Source organism: Falco naumanni, chromosome 3 (genome assembly GCF_017639655.2).
Source record: "Falco naumanni isolate bFalNau1 chromosome 3, bFalNau1.pat, whole genome shotgun sequence".
Taxonomy (NCBI): Eukaryota; Metazoa; Chordata; class Aves; order Falconiformes; family Falconidae; genus Falco; species Falco naumanni.
The window spans coordinates 95,210,168-95,230,599 of NC_054056.1; the positions used below are offsets into that span (position 1 = coordinate 95,210,168).

At 38.1% G+C, this 20,432-nt stretch overlaps 1 protein-coding gene across 50 annotated transcripts in view; it reads left to right on the forward strand.

Annotated features, from left to right (window-relative positions):
* RIMS2 (regulating synaptic membrane exocytosis 2) overlaps positions 1 to 20,432 on the forward strand; it is a 485,006-nt gene that overhangs the window by 406,694 nt on the left and 57,880 nt on the right. For 41 of the 50 annotated variants that reach the window (XM_040587585.1, XM_040587587.1, XM_040587592.1 and 38 more), the window contains 2 exons: positions 2,050 to 2,222; positions 3,256 to 3,522. In XM_040587585.1, the coding sequence (XP_040443519.1) occupies positions 2,050 to 2,222; positions 3,256 to 3,522 (440 nt within the window). The remainder of the gene's footprint in view (positions 1 to 2,049; positions 2,223 to 3,255; positions 3,523 to 20,432) is intronic. The other 9 variants (XM_040587603.1, XM_040587605.1, XM_040587616.1 and 6 more) reach the window with 1 other exon arrangement.

Below are 20,432 nucleotides of genomic sequence, written 5' to 3' on the forward strand. Positions count from 1 at the left end.
TAGGCATAGTTGTTTTTTTCTTCTCCAAAGGGCTAAGTAGTTGCTCTTTTAAAAGCAGATGCTGAAAAAGAAAAATCCTTTTATTCTGGTATAATGTTCCATTATCTCTGATGATAAGGACAGCTGTTTAATCATTCTTTGTATGTGCCAAGTGAATATATCAATAGTAATAGGTACTGTCATCTTTATCAAGCAATAATATTAATGGCACCAATAAAACCAGTCAGTAAATATTACAACACTTAAACGTAAGCACAGAAAAACCCTGTGAGTTTACGGCTAGCTAAGTGCACTCTCACACTTGAAGGGTGGGGAGGGGGTGAGTGGTTTGTCGATGTCTCACACTTGAAGGGTGGGGAGGGGGTGAGTGGTTTGTCAATGAACACTAATACTGTACAGATCAGTATGAAATCGGGAAGCTGTATATAATTTTACTGTATAAACCAGCACAGATCAGGAAGCCAGCCGCAGCGTGTGCAACCATTTTAGCTATGCGTGCAGTTCAGGCGGTGCTTTGGTCACCATCTGCCACGGGTGCACAGTGCAACTTGCACAAGCATTTTTTCTTGTCTTTATCTCATTTCCCTGTCTTAAAACGGGCAAAATAACTTACTGTTTCTAAGTGTAAAATTCATTTGGGGTAAATAGGCACTCAAATGCTATTCTGAAAGGCTATTTGGACACTGCACAGTCCTTCAGAATACTTCTCAGTGTAACATGCCTTGCAAGAGAACAGAAGCAAATGATGTGTCTACCTCATGAAAGGCAGTTATTCTAGAACTATAAAAAAAGAAGCAAATTTGATAGCTAAACCTAGACACCCTTCTTTTCTGCAGTACCACACAAGTCTGCCACATTACATTACAAATTATTTCCTCCAGGTGGCTCAGTCCAGTGTTGCCATCCTCAGAGTCCAGCAAGCCACTGATATATTATACAGATTATTTTCTCCCGTTGTTTTCTTCCAGTCCTGTTTGTGCTGCTGTTCACGTCTTTCCATACTGTCTTCTTTCTATGTCAGTCAAACAATTACCTGGTGAGCATCAACAATGGATCTTGCAGTACTATATTTCTGAAAATCTTGCCAAAATTTTGACAGATTTCTGTATACACAGGAATGTCTGTATATGAAGAGGAGAGGGAAAAATATCTTTCTGCTATTTATTATATCTTCACACAGTGCAATGCAGAGTGGCACAGACTTAGCATTAAATTAGAGCTAACTTGTTTAACGAGAACAAACAGCCATAAAATTTTGTTCACATCTAGTTTGAATACCTCTGCACAACACTGCTTTATGTTGTATGTGCTTACTGCTGATCACCAGTCACTTGTCAGTTCTGTTTGGAATATACTGTTGACAAGCTCGAAAACCGTTGTAATTTTTTAGTTTCTGAGGCATTTATACACTGTCAGCACAAATTATCTCTAGCCCTGTCCCATCTTTTCAGACTTCGCAGCCCAGCAGTTCAGCAGGATGTGGGGCTGGTTTGCACAGCTGCAACACCACTTTGTCTTTTGCATTGATAATCTCACCTATTTACTTTAAAAAGGTATAATTGTTAACATTGCTGAAGTGGAAGTTCTTGTAAATAGGCTAGCCCCCAAAAGAGATGTGTATTTTATAGAATGTGCCAAGCACATTCTGTCTCCTGTTCAATCTTTCATGAGCTCAGTAATCATGGGCAAGTCACCAAGTCTCTCTGCTTTCCTTTCTTGCACTGGTGAAAGTGTTATGGTAAGAGTATTCTATGATGGTTTAGATGTCTTTTCTAAGGTTTGTGAAACCTTTGGAAGAGTTAGAAGTTTTGTACAAGCCACTCTGTGGGTGAGGCTGGGGAGCTAATACCTTGAATGGGATAGCAAAACAGAGTAAAATGAACAGAAGCCAAGACATAACTTGTATTCTCTACCAGTTGAGAACTTCATTAGAAAAATTCAGGCAGTCTGACAAAGGCAGTTAAGAGAGCATCAGGGACCAGCTCCACAGCTGATTTGTGGTAATATGTCACTGACAACATCTGTATCTTTGTCCCTTTGCTGTTACAGTATCGGTCAGGACGGGATCCTCAGCGAGGCTCAGACAACATTTCCAATAAGTCTTCAGACAGCGATGTCAGTGATGTCTCCGCTGTGTCACGGACAAGCAGCGCTTCACGTTTCAGCAGTACAAGCTACATGTCTGTCCAGTCCGAGCGTCCAAGAGGAAACAAGAAAATAAGGTGAGCGTGACGAGCTGTAGTGCCAGCCATAGCCAAGTAATTTAAGTAACTGAACATTTGTCAATATTTTTATTTGAAGTTATTTTTTTGCCTGGCTTGAAATTTGCAGGGAGTTTGTAAAACAGTGGTTTAAATGTCTTCTTCATCTAATGCTCTTTGAGGACTTCGTGGTATTTCTTTTTAGCCAAGTTTTGTCATCTTGGGTTATAATAGCATACATTAAAATAACAAACATATGCTGTCAGCAAGCATTAGATACACTTAAACTTGCACTTTCTGAAAAAACATTTTGTAAAATACTTAATATGGCTGAAAAGACAGTTTAACTTGAAAAGTCATGCTGGCAATGTCACAGGCACCTTTTAAGCCAAAGCTGATGAAGTTTTATAGAAGTCTTATTTAATAGTTACACAGATTAATTCAACTTATATAATACATAACACTAGTCCAGTTTAACTGTAGGCATACAACTGTTGCACTACTCTTCAACAAGATGTATATGGTGTATCTGTTAGCAAAGCACAGTGCTGCCTTTGCCTGTGCCCTGCGCACACTCAGAGGAGCTTTGGCTGTAGAAGGAATGAAAGATCATTTTTCTTGCCTTCTGAGGTGTAACCCACCTGCATATCTCAGCAAAATTCAATGTCAGCCTATATTAATTCTCAGAAAATTTTCTTCTTGAGAGAAATGGTGCATTTGAAAAGATTATTTAAACATCTGCTTATATGAGCATTGTTAAGACCACATTGTTTCTGTCATACAGTCATGTATACTTTTCTAAATGTGATGTATTGGCACGCAACTTTTATTTAAAAAGGGACTTAGACACCATCCTAAGACAATGTCCCAAGGATGTTGAGGTCTTAGCCAACATGATTTATCTTATGACTGCTTCCATCTGTCAGTTTTTATTTAATTTCTTTTGCATTTCCTTTCTTGTGAGTTCATGCATGCTCTTCTCCATGACTTTAACTTTAATTTATTCTTTTCTTTTTTCTTTTTGCATGCCTCTTTCAATTTTTTTTGACTTCAGAAGGAAAAGGGATATAGAGGGAAAACAAGAGGGAGGGCTGGAAGGGAATGAACAAGGTGGAATATTTCCTGAGGAGGAAGAAAAAGAGGAGGAGGAGGAGGAGGAGGAGGAGCAGGAGGAGGCGGAAAAAGCAAAGGAGCAAGAAATTAATGAAAAAGGGGAAGGGCAAGAAGTGACAGAGAACTGTGATAAGCAGGAAGTCAAAGGATCAGGGCATGATGAAAAAGCTCAAGAAGACCAAGCTGAGGAAGGGAAAGAGAATGACAGGTAAAATATACTTCTGTTTCTACAGACCTATTCTTCTTCCTGTACCAGAACCCTATTTGTCTTCTCCTTTTTTTCCTTTTGCTTAGCTTGTTGTCCATGTTCTCTGCAGCTTTTTTTTGGTTTCAAACATGATGATTTCATATTTAAGCAAGTTTTACTCTCAGCTTCTGTGAACTTGTTCTGCATACCAAATGATTCAGCATACTAACTTGACTCATTATTATGCACGCAGCTACAGCATATTCTTTTTAATTTGTTGGGTTTTTTTTTTTTAATTGGTTTAGACCAATTGGTTTGGGTTTGAATATAATAACCAATAGAAATTTTAAGATTCCTCATTATATTCCCTGCTTGAATTATTATTTCAGGGGAAATTCCTTTCTTGAGTGATATCTCATCGATATCAAAACCATCTTTACTTTCATGTGTGGCAGTACTAAAGGAGAGAATTTGGATATTTTTTTTTAAATCCTCTTTGTGTAGGCTGATAAATGTGCATATTGACTGACAATCAACGTGGATAAGCAGAGTTTTCCATTGTTTTTATTCCATGTGAATAACTGTCATGGGTTTCTGTATTGTGGAGGGGTCATGTACCACTGCTGCTGTATTGTGTCCAGAAACATTTCAGCACAATTGGCTACAGTTTTATCAGATAATGTCCTAGATTCATACATTTTACTACAATTCCTTTGAACCATGACTTTTAATGTAAATGGGTGACATTTTGTATTGCAAAATCTATGTAATTTGCATTAAGAGAAATACGATATTCCTTCTTTCTTCATTAGCAAAAATTGAGTTTGAGATTTGCTGAGTATTCTTGAACCCCCTCTCACCTACACAAGAATGGCTGAAAATCTCAGAAAAAAAAAAAAAAAAAAAAGTTTAACCTGCTAATTGTGCACAACCTGTAGGTAACATGTGTGTAAAACTATGCTCATACGTACTAGGGTAAGCACAGAGTGCTCTATGGCAGTCCACTTTCTTCCTTTGCTACAAAATTATGTGTGTACATGCCTGTACACACACACACACACGTAGACATGCACAAAGAAAAGGTGATACAAAAAGAGAATAAAAATGCACAGCTTTCCATCTGGGATGGTATAGGCCAGTATAGCCATACTACTGCTTTTATATATTAAGGGACATCATTCCTTCACTCATGTGAATGCATTTTAGAATTCAGCAAAAGTTTAGAAACAGTTGTCTTTAAGACTACCTTGGCATACATGTTCCAGGGACTGCTAACTGGTAATGTGGGAAAAGATGTTTTAAAGATTTTTTCTCTCCTGGCTCCCACTAAGTTCCCAGTTTAGTGGATCTGGAAGTCCTGTCTCTCAGAAAGCATGACCCTGTTCCTGGTTTCCAGCTTTCACTCAGGTTAGTCTTCAGCCAAAATGCTGTCCCCACAGAAAATAAAGTCCTCTGAGAAACAACTTCTTGTTCCCCATGCCAGCTTGTTCGTCTGCTCCCTGCCCTCAGGAAGAAGCAGCAGAAGTAGGGAGTCCCTACCTGCTAGAGAAACAAAATATTTTAAGTGACTGCTCTGCAGTGACACTTGTTTTTGTCAGATTTTGGTTCCCAGTGTGGAAATCAGCCTTTGGTATTATTTGCCCACTTTGCATGTTTTGGCTACTTTCAGTATGTAAATTGTGAATAAAAAGGGAAGTTTCTCTATATCCACCTTCTTTTTCCCCATGGTACAATAAATGCTCATCTTTTCAGTATTGTCTGAACATGCTTCTAGGGTAAGAAACAAACTGCAAAGTACAAATTGATTCCTGTATAAGTACAGGTATAGGTACATCTATACATCCATATACAATTGTGCATGATTAACACATTGAAATACCATGACTTGTGAATTCAGTGCACAAACCTGAAGGCAGAATTGACCCAAAGCATTGTTGTAAATTCAGTGCCGCCTTCTCACTTCTTTGGCAATTTATAAAATACCTTATACCTTGCAATTTATAATAAATTTATATATATATATATATATAAAAGATATATTTTCAGACATGCCACCAATATAAACAGTCACCAAATTGTTATTTAATAATTAAAAATATCAATCGGTATTGGAGATACCCAATAGAATCAAAGCAGCCTGTTCATCCATCACAGAACAATAGTAACTTGTCATCTAGTTCCTGAGATCCCGGACTTCAAGAAAAGTTATATTGCAGACGGGAATTTTCAACGTACATTTTTACTTCAGAGGTACATCTTTAGTTGAACAGCAGTCACCTTTCCTCTGGGCAATCTGGAATGTGGGGGCTGCTCTCAATCACTCCAGCATCAAAAATTAGCTTATTAAGGACACATCATACCTCTTGATGTCACTGTGCTTATGTACTTTGTAACGGTAACAGTCACATTAAGGGCTTCAATCTGCTGAGATCATAGGTGGGTTCAATGTAACTTAAATGACCGTGAAGGCAGATATCATGGATCCATCCCATGCCTATTTTAAAGAGTCCCTCAGTGCAATAAGCTGCTTTAGCTTTTGGAGCACTGAAGCACAATAAATCAATAAACCTTTTTTTGGCAGAAATAGCTGCAGCATCAGATTTTGCCTTCATTAAACCTTGTAAAACTAAACCTTGGCATATGGTTGACCTATAGGGAAAACATAATTATGTTCTTTCTTGGCGATAAGTGTCAGTAAGCAGAAAGCGTGGATCAAGCTTCCCTGTTGCAATTTTTAAGGATGCCTTATGTACAGTTCCCTGGCATTTTATCTTATTCCAGCCCCCTGATGATTTCAAGGAGAAAAAAAAGCCCTCTTAGTTCTAATATGTGATTATTCATAATTTTTATTGCAGGAAATCTGTTTAAGTCTGCTCTAAATCTTAACCTTCCTTATTTTTCTAAATATCAATCCTAAGCATTAGTTCTGATAATCACAATAGATTTGTTTTATCATATGAATACACAGCAATTGTAATCACAGAGCAGGATCTCACTCTGCTACATGCTGTTGAAATACAGAAGAAAAATACAACCTCTGTTCCAAGCACACAGAGTCTAAATCATGAGATGACACATTAGTCTAGAGAGGGAAACACAGAGGAATTAAGAAATGTTCCACATGACACAAGATCGGGGACATCTTGGCAACAGGGAGTACTAAGAGATTTGAAGAAAGAAAATAATTGTGAAGGTTTCTGGAGAACTCTTTTCAAGCATTAAAGTCAATGAGGAAAAAACATGAGGTGCTTACTAAAAATATATCTAGTGGATGATGGGGCAAGTCTGATGAGCAGCAGGAGCTGTTCTTTCAGTCTTGAATGTGAGAAGATAAATGTGATAAAGAACAACTGCTAAAATACTGGAAAATAAAGATGAATTATGTAGAACTAGATAAAAGAGAGTATAGTTTTTTACTGATGTATGGAGAAAGGTGACAGCCAAACTGAAAGGTTATGAAACTTATCTTTCCTACAGTGTCCTGGAAGGGGTTAGGTTAGGTAAATTGCCAGGGCTGGAGAAAAGCATGGCAGTAGCTGGCATCTGAAATGGTGAGAGAGTGGACAAAGCAATTAGCTGTGTGGGTGGACAGAGAGGGTAGAGATGTGAAACAGGAAGCATGCACAAGTCACAAAAAAGTGGACCTAATATGAAGCCTGAATTAAAAGGCCTGCCCAGATAACCATTCTGAATGACACACATGATCCACACGACTGGGAGAAGAAGGAGACAAGAGATCTTGGAGTGAAATACTGAGTTTAATGATATTTTGCTGAGATGGGCGATTCACAAGGAGGTGCCAAAGAAAGGTTTTAGTGTAGGCAGGAGGAGACAAGGGAGATGAGAGGGAGTGTTCACTGCAGAAGGGATAATACTTTGATGTCATTGATAATGAGACAATGCCTGAGGGACAGGGACAGAGGAGACAGTGCTACAGCCCTGTGGGACTGTCACAGTTAACTCGGTGGGCAAAAAATGAGAATCTACTAGAGCACATTTTGAATGAGAGGTTAATGAAAGAAAAAATTGGGAGTGTATGAACTGTGGGAACTAAGGGAAGTAACATATTAGAGCATGGCTAATTGTAGCAAAGCAAAGCAGGGAACTGCACTTCTGAAATCTTAAGAAATCACTTAAGACTTTGGCAGTTTCAACTGAATGTAAAAAGGGGAAGACAGTTGTTTGGAAAGGGTTTAAAATGGAATTGGAAAACAAGAACTCAAGAGATTTACATAAAACAATGTGCTCAATTAATTCGGAGATGAAAAGGAGAAAGGAAATGTGGCTGTAGTTGCAGAACTGATGAGAGCAAGAGCAGAGGTACTGCATTACTTCTGAAGGGATATGCTAAAGCATGTTTCTATGATTTGGGGAAAGAGCCAGTGATGTGGCTAGAGGTAAGAATAAGGAGAGAGGCATGGGGGACAAGGAAATCAGAAGATAGCATACTACTACTTAGGCAAATCAAACATTTGAGGAAGGGGTCCAGTGATAAATTTCTGCGTCTATGACAGGGGCAAAGGAAAGAAAACAAATGTATAAAGAGAAGAATGCAGAGACAGCACAGAAGAATCAGTCATGTGGTTTTGCTACGTATCGGGAGAAATCAATGACATCCCATGTGAAAAAAAAGAAGTGACTGCTAAAGGACAGTAGAAAGAATAGAGCTGATTAAGTAGGAAGATGACACAACTGAGGAAGGAGAATTTGTAGTAGAAAAAGTCAGCTGGGGTGTAATATTGCAGAGGCACTTGAAGATGCAAGAAACAGAGTGCAGGATGTAGTTTTAAGTAATGAATTTCTTCAGATACAAATTTTTTTCTCTTCCTAGCGGTTCTTCATGCTCTCTGTGCTCCTTCCCTTGTTGGCTATAAAGTTTCATTTCAAATTCACTTTCTAGTTCTTATATGTCATTCAGTCATTCAGTCAAAAAAAATCTTTAAAGAATTTAATTTGTAAGTTTTAAAACTGATACCTGATGAGTATTTGTTCCTTAGTTTTCCATTATATTGTAATCTTGTTATTTCAGTTTTTATGAGCCTTCGACTGTGATTGCATCTATTATCAGTTAAATGCAGTGTTTTGCAAAGCTGGATGAAAACGCATGTTAATTCAGTCTGTGCAAGCTCTGTCACAAGGGTGGAAGCTAGTAACATTTTTTGAAAATCTATATTACGGTAAAACTATCCAAAACTGCAAAAGATAGGAAGCATCTAGAATCCATTTTCAATATGCATGTGCTGTTTGGTCTCTTAAAGCTATTTCAGAATTATTGTAATGATTGCTCCCACTGCACTGCTAGATGAAAGAAGTTAATTGTGCCTGACCTTTCTAGCCAAACAGGCCATGTGTTTGTAAGGGAAAGTTGTAGCCTGAGACTCTTTCCCCACTGCATGATCAGTCCTTTAGCAAAATTGCAGTATGGGCAGTCTATGGTCACAAGAGGTCTAGCTATATAGATATATACACATACGCAGAGATAAGGTTCATCCAAAATAATTTCTGCCACGAGGGGAGAGAGATAACTTGGATACCGTTATGTTAATGTTCATGTAATTTTTCAGGCAAAGCACGTCAGCAGGCAGCTTCCTGCAGCTCTTAACCCAATATGTTGTTCTAACATTTTTTTTAACATCACAACAAAGTGATCTTGCCATTCCTGGGTTTAGAATGGTAGGTTGCAGTACAATGTTCGCCAGCTCTTCTCAGCTGCAATATGTCCTGTTACTCAGGATGCTGGGATAGGTATGATGGACAGAGTCCTTGAGCAAAAAGCAGCAACTTCATTTTGTGTCCTTCTAACAAAACTCTTCTGCACACTTCTGACTAGGTAAGCAGAGAGCTGCTTATGTATTGCAGGTCTGTGACTCTGAAATCAGAGGACCAAAATTTATTTTTTTTTTTAAAGCAAGATTTCATTAGTATTATTGGGCTGGGTAGAGTCTGTTAGCAGTTCACAGAGAATTCTTTCCCCATGTGAAGCACAGATTCAAAGCCACTACTTTCTGACGTAAGCTTTTTATCTTTAGTATTCCACAGTGAGGCAAATCTTCAAAAGCTGTAAATTTATATAGCTACTGGGTCTGTAGCAATACATATAGTCAATAATTTGGCCATTTGGTTTTCTACACTTTTGTAGGTGACATGCAGAAAAAGATTATCTGTGACTTCTGGAAAAATGTTATGGAAAAGGAAAAAAAATGCCAATGTTTCAGAAAGGAACTGTATGAATTCATGTATTTGTTGCAAAATCTGTACTGAAAGTAGAAAACAAATAATTTAAAAAATCTAGCAAAGTCATCTGTTTCTAAGTTATTTGTCACCATCTATGAAACCCTTGGAGACCCATTTTTTCCTGTTATTTCAAAGTACAAAAGCTGTATAGACTCCTTTACAACTAGGAAATGTATTTTGATCCACTGGGAAATAATAAAGTGACGAATTCAGAAGTACACATTATTAACAGGTGAACAGTGAAAATACCTCATTCGAACAGTCTGCAGCTTTGATATATGGTGCCCAGCAGGGAACTCAGACATTTATTCTTTGAGAGCAACACATTATCATTGAGACTACTTCCCTCTCCATTGAATGTGGCCTGCTCTTTAACGTCTGCTAAGTCAGCTCTGACCTGTGATGCAGAAAGCACTGATGTACTCCTGTTGCTAAAGGTTATTTAAAACCTGTGCATCAGTAGTTTGAAAATAAAAAGAAATGAGGTGCAGATGGAAAGCTCTGTAGACATGCAGGAAAGTAGGGATGAAAAGTAAAATTAAAATGACAATTTGAAGCAGCTATAACTGTTGAAATTAGGTTTTGCAGTTTTGCGTGTGTTAAAAAAGACTCATGAAGATATTTAAAATTAGATTGAATCATAAGCTCTTCAATAGACAGACTTTTTATCTCAGTTTTTAGAGGATCGATCACAACAGGTCTGTGGACGAGAATAGCAATAGCAATAACTAAGGGTGATGTAGAAACTTGCAAAAACAAGGAACTGAATGTTGGAGCTCATCAGGCTTTTCTTTCTTTGATATTATGATTCAGTGGTTCTGTCTTAGCACTGTATGTTTTTACTATTTTTACCTGAGTGTTGTTTTAACATAAAAGTGAAAAGATTCTGTAATATAGTTTCTTTACTGATTCCTCTAAATGTACTTCATTAAAAATAATTAGTAAGTTTATCACTTAGCCTGCTAAGAAACAAACACAAACTCTTTTTTGTTAGTTCATAAAAGTATTATAAAAACATAGTTACTGGTTCTGTGCCAGTGCCTTTGAAACACATTGCCAGACCTATCTGGCACGTATGATATTTTAAGGAAGGGTCAGGGCTCCCGTGCTGGTCTTACCATTGCATACTTAATACCTACGGTAAGATGATGTGCCAGTAGTTTGCCATTGCCATCTATCTGATTTTAATGTTATTTGACCAAGCATCTGAACATTTTGGTTCAGTACTATCACTGTACCTGCATGGTGTTAAAAATCCTCTTAATCTATAAGGTCCATAAGGTGCTACCTAAACAAGCGGGGTCATTTGTCATCGGGTGGCCCCTAGCAGGAAATAACCCTGTGTATTTCCCTACAAATGCCACCGGGAGCCCAGCACTTCCCAGGTCGTAGCCGTAACACAAGCATGATTCATATGGAGGCCCAGGGTAAGCAAGAGGCACCTTTGCTCCAAACATGCATGGTGTGCAAGGGGCACATGGCCTCAGCAGGGAGCTCTGGTCACAGACCTGTCCTGCCCAGGTCAGCAAAACAAGGTTTGCAGGCTTGTGTTCGGGAAGTTGTAAGCCATGTCTCCTCACATTTTCTTTTAATGATGGTCTTAACTTTTCTGTATGCTTTTCTGATTTCCCCCAGAGGCACAAAGTGACTCAAAGTCATTTTGTCAAAGTGACAGAAGTCAGGCAGGCAAGATCATGATGTCCCAGATAATGTCTCTTTGGTTGAAGTAATTATGGCTTCAGATCTCTTGCTCGTGTCCGTTTAGCTCTCAGTCCCAGAAGATCAATTCAGAGAGATGCTATGGGCTTGTGAGATGTTGGCAGTGCTTATTCTGACCCTGATTTTTCAGAGTCCTCAAGCAACCCGAGTTTACAAGGAATGAAGGAAACGTCGGAGTTGCTTTATTCTTTAGATGCTCGCTGCCACACACATACACGTACACAGTACAACGAGCATGGGCACATCCACATTTCACAGCACTAATCAAAGCAATCCAGTCTTTCATGAGTGAAGTATACATGCAGCTGTATACTGCTGCAATATATTCAATCCATATTGAATACAGCAATTTATTTAAATAAAGCCCTTTTGGAATACCTGACCCTTCCCTGTCCAGCTCTAGATCTGTGATGCTATGTGATTTTTCCTTTAATGTAATCTCAGTTGTGCACCCTGTCCCTTTCCTGTACGTCTATCTTCCAAAGTTTTCTAGCTGTCAACGTGTTTTATAAGTAAGAAAATCTTCCTTATAGCTAATCTCAGTTTTGCAAGTAAAGATGATAAATCATGGTTCCTCTTACCCTGAAGCAACACAAGATGTTTCTTACCTCTATGTATTTTCGAGCATTTATGCCTTCAAGTCTGAAATTTTTCTCACTCTCCCAACTTGATTTTGCATTATTTCTCTGGTGGTTTTATGTCTTAAACACACAGCAGATTTTAAGTCTTGCTTATCAATTCACTGCTTGCTTTTCATTTCATAGAGCTCTTTTTAGCCCTTCTTCAAGGAGCAAATCTGGGCAGCACTAAGCAAGCTTGCAGTGTAGCTTGTGACTTATCCAGCACTGTTAATATAGAAAACAGAATGACCCCCCTCTCTTCTTTCTCTGTTGGAAGACTGTAATTCAACAGTACATTTGAATAAGCACATAGCATTTAACTTTCAGATTAAGTACGTGCAAGGTGCAGCTATGTGAGAAGCGCTCTCAATTAAATCAGGTTGCTCCCTGTCAGTTTTAATTCAGCAAGCTTTTTGTTAACATGCTTTTACAAATGCAACTGCTTCTTTGCCAGGTTGGGTTAAAGATGACGCTTTCTAACTCAGATTTTGAATGTTATTAAAAACTTACTTTGTCTGTTTAGAACTTACTTTATTGCCAAGCCTTCAGAGCTCATATGGACTGCTTATATTTACAAGTAAATATGGCAGCTGACTAATGCAAGACTTTTGGACTTCAGTGTTCTTGTTAGGCCTTTTTTGCATTCACACGTAGTAAATGGCTGGTTTAGTTCACTGTATCAAAGAAAGGGATATCTTCCAAGATTCACTACTTTTAGCAGGGTAATAAAACTTTTCTGTAACTTTTTAAAGGAAAACTTGAAAGTTTATCAACAGTGGATGAATATGAATATAGTAATGTTCATTATAATGTTAATTTAATTCAAATTAAAAAGATGCTATAATTTTTTAAATTGTTATAAATTGTATTTTTACATAAGAAGTAGCTGATTATTCTCTCAGACACGGTGAGAACTTTCATCAAAAATCTCTGAAGCTCTGTGAAGAATTCAACTGCTAGTGTTTGGAAAGAGTCATCTGTTGCAGTGTTTTTTCTGCATCACTCATTTGTTGTGGCAATGTTTGGTATGTAGTCCAACGGTCTGATCCCAAACAATTTTGAAATTTGTTTGTATTAAAAAAAAATGCCAGGCATAATATAGGAAAAGATATACATCATTAATTTATAATGATGAAGCAGCGTGCAGAGCTTGATTCATTAATTTATAATGATGAAGCAGTGTGCAGAGCTTGATATCTAGCAGAGTGGGGAAAATCCAGTTCAAGTCAACCTATGTACTGTAACAGGCAAGGTATTTCCGATTTGTAATGAAAGAGACCTTTGAAACAGATAATTCTTATAAAAATATTGTTACTTTTGTTTTGAGATGCACACACAAGTTTTCTTTGAATAGTAATATAAATAATAAAATACATTACTATCACTGCTTTACTGTTTCCCACCAACTTTCTTGTTAGAATTTCAATAAAATAAACCTAATGTTTAAGTCAGTCCAGTAGCTATTAGAGATTTTTATAACAAATGAGTTAAGATGATAATTTTTGACCATGTGAATCTCAGGAGACTAAGTCATTACAGTTTGGAACCTGCAGTGTCTCTCTGTGATGTGAACTGGCAGATCGGTATGTGCACTGGCCGCAAGCATTGTTCCCATGAAAATGTTATTTCCTACCTCACAGCTGCCCCCCTAATGCTGCTTTTGTTAAATTTCTGCAGCAAATTAATGAAATGAGACCCTCTCCAATTGAGTTGAGGTCTATTAAGAATGGCAGTAGAATTCCTCTCCTGCTTGTAAAAAGCTGTAAACAACATCTTCAGTGGGTCTTCCAGTCTCACAAGAGTAACATGTTAGCAAATATCTATTGCACAATTGAAAAATTATTAAAATCCTTTCCCTAGGATATCACAGCACACAGCTGTACTCCACACTTGGCAAAGTGGATTTTTACTGTTGCAAGTGTTATATTTTCAGTAGGGATCATTACCAGAGAACTCAGCTAAATGACAGAGAGGTAGTAATATTGACTTTGCACTGGGGAAAAAATAAAACCTGCAAGATCTGCCAAATTACTTAAGTGTGAATCTGATTATCCAATACATACACATTTGAGAGAGCAACAAGATTGTATGTTTTCATTTCCAGCTCTGCTGTAACAATGACTGAAAAATACAAACAAAATCCTAAAACATCCCACATACAATATACAGTGGATAGTACTGATATCTTGTCCTTAACATTTAAAAATAATGATATTGTAGACTGGAAAAATATCTTTGCTTCTTTGTACTGGTTTTAGTGAAGTGTATTTGCTGGTAAGTGAAAAAGAATCAAAATTGTCATAATTTTAGTCTATCATTCTTACTTGGAAACAGATGGATTGCATTTTTATTTGTTCTTTGTAGAATAGGTCATATTCTGTGTAATTTGTTAGTAGTGATGGAGTCACTGGGTGCAAGGATTCTGTACTGCTCCCTGTGCTGCTTTCTGCCACGGACTGATACAGTTCAGGGCCAGGGCTGGATTTAAAAGTTGGGTTTATGTAACTTTAGCAGTACTTTACTCCTGCAGAACTCCTGCTGATGTGATACCAACTTTCCGTGTTAGTGAAGAGGGAAGAAGAAGCTTTTCTACATCTACCAACACAAATTATTTGTCTTAGCAGTATGTTAGTGAGGAAGATGCTGGAAGGAAGAGCAGGGAGAGGAAGACAGGAGAAGATGCCGGTAACAGTTATGGGTTGTGGGAAACAACCATTTGGTTCAGCAAATCACTGGCTAAACTACAGGGCCGGAGTTCCTGTTGCTGGGGCGTATTTTGAGCTGGCAGATAGATTGCTATATTATTTAACAAATGAGACACAGTGAAAGAGAGGTATTCACCTTACAAGAGTGAAATTATCATTCTGATAAGTCAAGGAGAGAAAATGAGACAGTAGCAGAGGATGTCTGAAAGGATATGATCTGTGTTTTTTGAATGATTGTGGTGTCCTAAGTTTTGGGCATGTTGGGCATGTTCGTCATTTGTATTTCTTGTCTATGGAGAAAGCCTAAGTCAATGTATTTTCCTAGTTTAGCCTTTCTCATCGCTGCTTGTTGGACTGCTTAATGTACAGGAAGAACAGGCAGTACTGCCTTGTTCAGCAGTGCAGGATGCCCACAAAATTTCTTAATGGGTTTCTTTAACCTATGGGACTTCATAATTGCTTTTTATAGCAGTAACAGCTTTCAGGGGAGTCATTTTCTTTAGTTCTTCCATCCCCATTCTGGTTGGTTTGCCACATATTGTAAATTTCAAAAGGCATGTTATCATAACATAAGGACTCCCAGGTGTCAGTGTTTGTTTTTTTTAATTATTTTGTGTTTTGTTTTGTTTTTCTGGCCTAAACAAAAGGTTCCTGAGGACAGTTGGCACTTACTGGACTAATCAGCCAGTTGCTATAAAAAGTTTCTGTTTCTGTAGGCACAACCTGACCAGCTAGTAAGATACCTTCCAACTCTGCAATGGATTCTAGAGCTGCAGCTGAAGACTGCAGGTTTTTAACTATGACTTCCCATTTGGTCTATAGGAAACAATGAGGATTCAGCATGTCTACAACTGCTTCATGGAAAATATAACAGCAGCCAACTATATTATCCATCAGTTCTAAAATTAGTATTTTCTTGTAAGATTATTAAACACTTTTAAAGCACTAATAAGTCAGTCAGAAACTGGGAGAGGTTAGATGAAGTTTCTGACTTGTTTTTTACTTCTTAATATCCAAAAATGTTGATTAAACCAAGTTTTTATCTGGAACCTGTTTGCCTAGGATCTGGAGCACAAGCTGCCCTGGGAAGTGGTTGAGTAACTATCCCTGGAGGGGGGTATTTAAAAGATGTGTACATGTGGACCTAAGGTATACAGTTGAGTGGTTGACTTAGCAGTGCCAGTTAATGGTTGGACTTGATGATCTTAAAGGTCTTTTCCAACCTAAATAATTCTGTGATTCTAAGAGTTACCAGCTGTACTGTTGGATATAGAGTAGCTTCAAATCAGTTTCTCTGCCTTTAGGGCAAGATCGTTTTGCATGGTGAAATCTTCCCTCTCCTTAACCCAAGCCTCACAAACAGTTGCTTTCCTTCTTGGTCAAATATCAAGGAAGTGGTTTGTCTAAAGCAGGAGATACCAAAACCAAAGCAATGCCTCCATTCCCTGCCTCCCTTCTCTGATGATATCCTTAGGCACTTCAGGTATTCCCCTCTGGCTATGCACCATCTCCAAAAGGAATCGTTTTCCAAGCCGCCAGTCCTAGGCATTGTGTTTTGGGAGAGTTTCTCTGCCAATGTTTTCTAATCTTTCTGTAATTCAGCACAGATATTGACAAACTGGGGAGAAAACCAAGAGTTTCTGATTAACTGCTATAGTGGAGTCTGGAAAACCTTGACAGCAAATTTGATTCCAGAGAATAATTGCACTCCTTGTTTTGAAAACAAGTGGGTCTCTGCAAGGAGAGCTTGAAGATTAATGCCTTTAAGAAATCCAGAAACATAACATTGTATTTTCCAGAAGGCTGTGTATGAATAGCTGTTTTGTACTTGCTTACTGTTTTTCTTTAAAATCACTCAGAAAATTATTTATGGGCTATAATTGGCCTGATGAATATCAAAATTTGAAAACAATCTGAGATTTGTAGTATCATCAAGGAATTTGAGGCTATACCTATATCAGTAAGCTAGACAGGGCCAGGACATGGTCTTGATCATCCATATCGTGTAAGTAGTTTGAGTCGTCCTTGGCATAACTTTGTGGTGGGCACACCAATAAGGTGCCCCTGCTTCAGCCCAGGCATAATTCAGGAGATGACATGGGCCAGGGTCTGTTTTCCCCTTTCGGGAAGGATGTAAGTTAGCTGTGTGTAAGCAGGTTATTAAGGTCAGAGAACAGCCCTGAGCCATTTTATTTAGCTACTATAGGAGTGGCACAGGGGTCTTCGATGACAATAAGGACCATATTAAATTTCCTGTCATATGTATCTGTCAGCCCAGCTCCCCTCATCTGGCTAGCACGGTGTGTTGTTAAGGATCATATCTGGTGCTTAGGGTTGTCATACTCCACCCTTGCCTTAAATGACAAATATTTATAGATGTCTTACTCTAATTTACTTTCTCATGTCTTACTTTTCTCTTCTTTGTGTTGAAGAACTTCTTGCTTTAGCTTTGAGAACATATTCCTCTAAAATTTATCCATAGTGTACGTGGCCAAAACCAGTTAAATTTAAGAAAATGTACAGTAAAATACATAGGAAGCTGACATGCCCAACTTGACCCTGACTGTCTGGAATAATTATCACTTGGGAAAATATAAAAATACTGAACACTTGATTTTGCTTTACTTGGTGATCAGATTTCAGAATTTGTTTTGCACTTAGCCTTTATTAATCTTTTGATTCACATTTGAGCACTCCCTCTGTTTGTTTGTGAGGTTACAGAGGAATTCTGTATTATAGGAAGGGTGTACAAAATCACTTCTCGCAACTGAGAAAAACTAGAAAAGCAAGTGATTGAAGTAGAAGACTGAGCAAAGAAATCTTTCCTTTTTCTCTGTTCACTGGAAAATCGAGGCATCTGACTAGATACTTACACAGACAGAGCCCTGTCTGCAGTTCTTGGTGTCCTCAGGTGGTTTCCTGGATTTAGGGGTAAGGAAGAAAGCATTTCTGTGTAAACTTTGCCCATCACCCTGCTCTTGTTGACCAGCTGGTCCCCTTAAGCTGAAGTCAGTGGCCTAGCTGCCACTGTCACTCCGCTGTTGCTGTAGGCTGTGGACTGTCACACAGCTGGGGTTGTGTGAGATTTTCTAATGAGGTTGATTATTATGCCATTATGCACATGTGATTGGGACTGGCATGGTTTATCTATTTATCTATCTTATCTATCTACCTATCTATCTCTCTATCTATTTATTTCCCCACCCACCCCCCATCTGGCCACATATTCTCTTTGCAGAGGATATTTTTAAGATTAATATCTTATAAGGCACCTTAAGAACAGTTTTTAGTGCGTATCTATTCATTGACTCATATAATCTCATAAATAACTTCCATTTAATGTCAGTTTTAGAATACTACATATTTGGATGGGCGTGCATGTGATTATTTTTGTATATGTACATGTAAAGAACACTTGTAGTAATTGCCGTTTTCCTTTTAGGAGAAAAAAAATGTAGGATTTATTCTCTTTTACTCTGAAGTCCATATTTTTGTTATCTCAGAAAGGAACCAAACCTGGCCTACAACACTCACTTTTTCTGAGAATAATCCATTTCTGGCACTGTAAAAAGGCAGTCTGGGTAGAAGGACAGCTTCACTGGCAAGGATACCAAGCATATACCAAGAATTGAGTGAGGGTTTGGATGACCAGAAAGGATTCAGAGTGCCAATGAAGGATGTGCTCGTGACCACTGCATATTTACTGTGGTGTGCTATAAGTCACTCAGAACTCTCCTAGTACTTATTTTTCAGAGCTTTTTTGTTGAGAGAGGAATTGAGAAAAAATGAAATCACAGCTATGGGATGGCTTTCTCCAGGAGCTGTTTGCTAGTTGGGAGCACAGCACAGGTGTCTTCTCTGCTGCTTTTAGAGAGGGGAGGGGGAAAATGCTGAAACCTTTAATTAAAGCAAGTATTTTTAGAACTGTACTGGAAAAAATGGTTTTGTGAATGAGCTTTCAATATTAGCCGTTTGTGCGAGTATTTAGTATTCCACACAAATCTAAATCTAAATCCCTTTTTCCTTACTTGAATTCTTTCCTACTTTTTTCAGTTGGTCAAAAGAACATGACTGAATGAAGTTGACCTCATTGTTGGCAGGTGTACACGGCAAAACTTCATTTTGTGATACAGAAGTCTTTAAACAGCAGCCAAGTAGCAAATTTTTGTAATGCATAGTACTTTCGTAGTTACCTGCATAGTGAAATTACAGCAACTTTGTTTGCATGCCAACCTTTTTAAGCACATAAATTTTTTTAATAAGGGTAATTACTGTAATCTATTGTGCTTAAATAGAACTATACATCTTGGGAAATGACACACAAAGCACCTCAAAGGCACATTAGACTCAGGAAATGTGAACTTTCTCCTCACTGTAACTTTTAGGGGGAAACAGAATATTTCTGTTTTCACTGCTATGACATAAGACCTTTCTTAAATGTTAGATTCACTTAAAAGCAATGCCATAATTACTGTTTTCTATAGGACTGGAACCCACTAATTTTCTGGATATCATTCTTGAAAAACAGATCATTGGAATAGGTTGCTCTTCAAGCTGTGCAAGATGTTACTTCCCCTATCAGTCTGTGTGTGCAAATGAGCTCCTACATGAAATAACCTTTCCCCACAGGGGCATTCATAAGATCTCTCTCCCAGGACCTTTTTTCAAAACAGTTTTAGAAACTAAATAGCTCTAGTTTTCTACTCCTGAGCCAAATTTGAACTGATTTTTTTAAATATTGAAAAGAGAGAGACCTGACCGAAAACACAGTCACATTAATCGTATTTCCTTAGAGAACTCGGGTTAAAAATAGCAGTGCTGGATAAGTGGCTCTAATTTTCTGATTCTTAGAAGAATTGTGCATGAGATAATGTTGAAGATACTAGCTCTTCCAACCCTGTTCTTCCTAGATCTCTAGTATTTCTTATATGCAAGGTAGCATTGAAACAAGAACTGGTTTCTGTGGCATCTCGTTTCTGTGAAGCAATCCCTAAAGGTGGTAATTAAAGAAAATACAGCATGTATATGACAAGTGTTATCATAGTGCTAAAAAGACCCAGAAATACAGATCCCCTTTTTTTGTCTTCCCTGCCTTCCTCTTTACCCACATCCTACATTGCACCTTCCTTAGTGACAAATGTTTCAATGTAAGCCAGTGTGTACTAACATATCACAACAAAGAAAGTTATAAAGAAAAAAGCTTTCAAGTTACCACTGTGTTACAGACTTTTGTTACTGTCTGTCCAGGCAGTGCCACTCTGTCTCTCTCTCAGCTTTGTTTTGTGCCTCTCCATCTGTTGATCCAAACTCTCATCCATATTTTCCTTATAACTTCCTTGAGAAGCGCACTCAGTATTTTATTTTTTTTTCACTTGATGTTAGAGGTCCTCCTCTTCTACAAACTAGCTGTTATGTTTTCCTCTGGGTTATGGCTTAACTCCAAATGCTTTCATGCACAGGCAGCTGTCAGCTAAAGAGCAGAGCACATTATGGGGACAGCTCCTGTATTTTAAATAGTCGTATTGTTGTCCCAAATCTGATGCCTCATCCCAATTCCCCTTGAATAAGTGGGAAGAAACCCAGTGATCTCTTTACTTTTGAGAGCACTGCATTAATTCCATATGTAAGCTTTTATTGACAGGATATGTGTTGT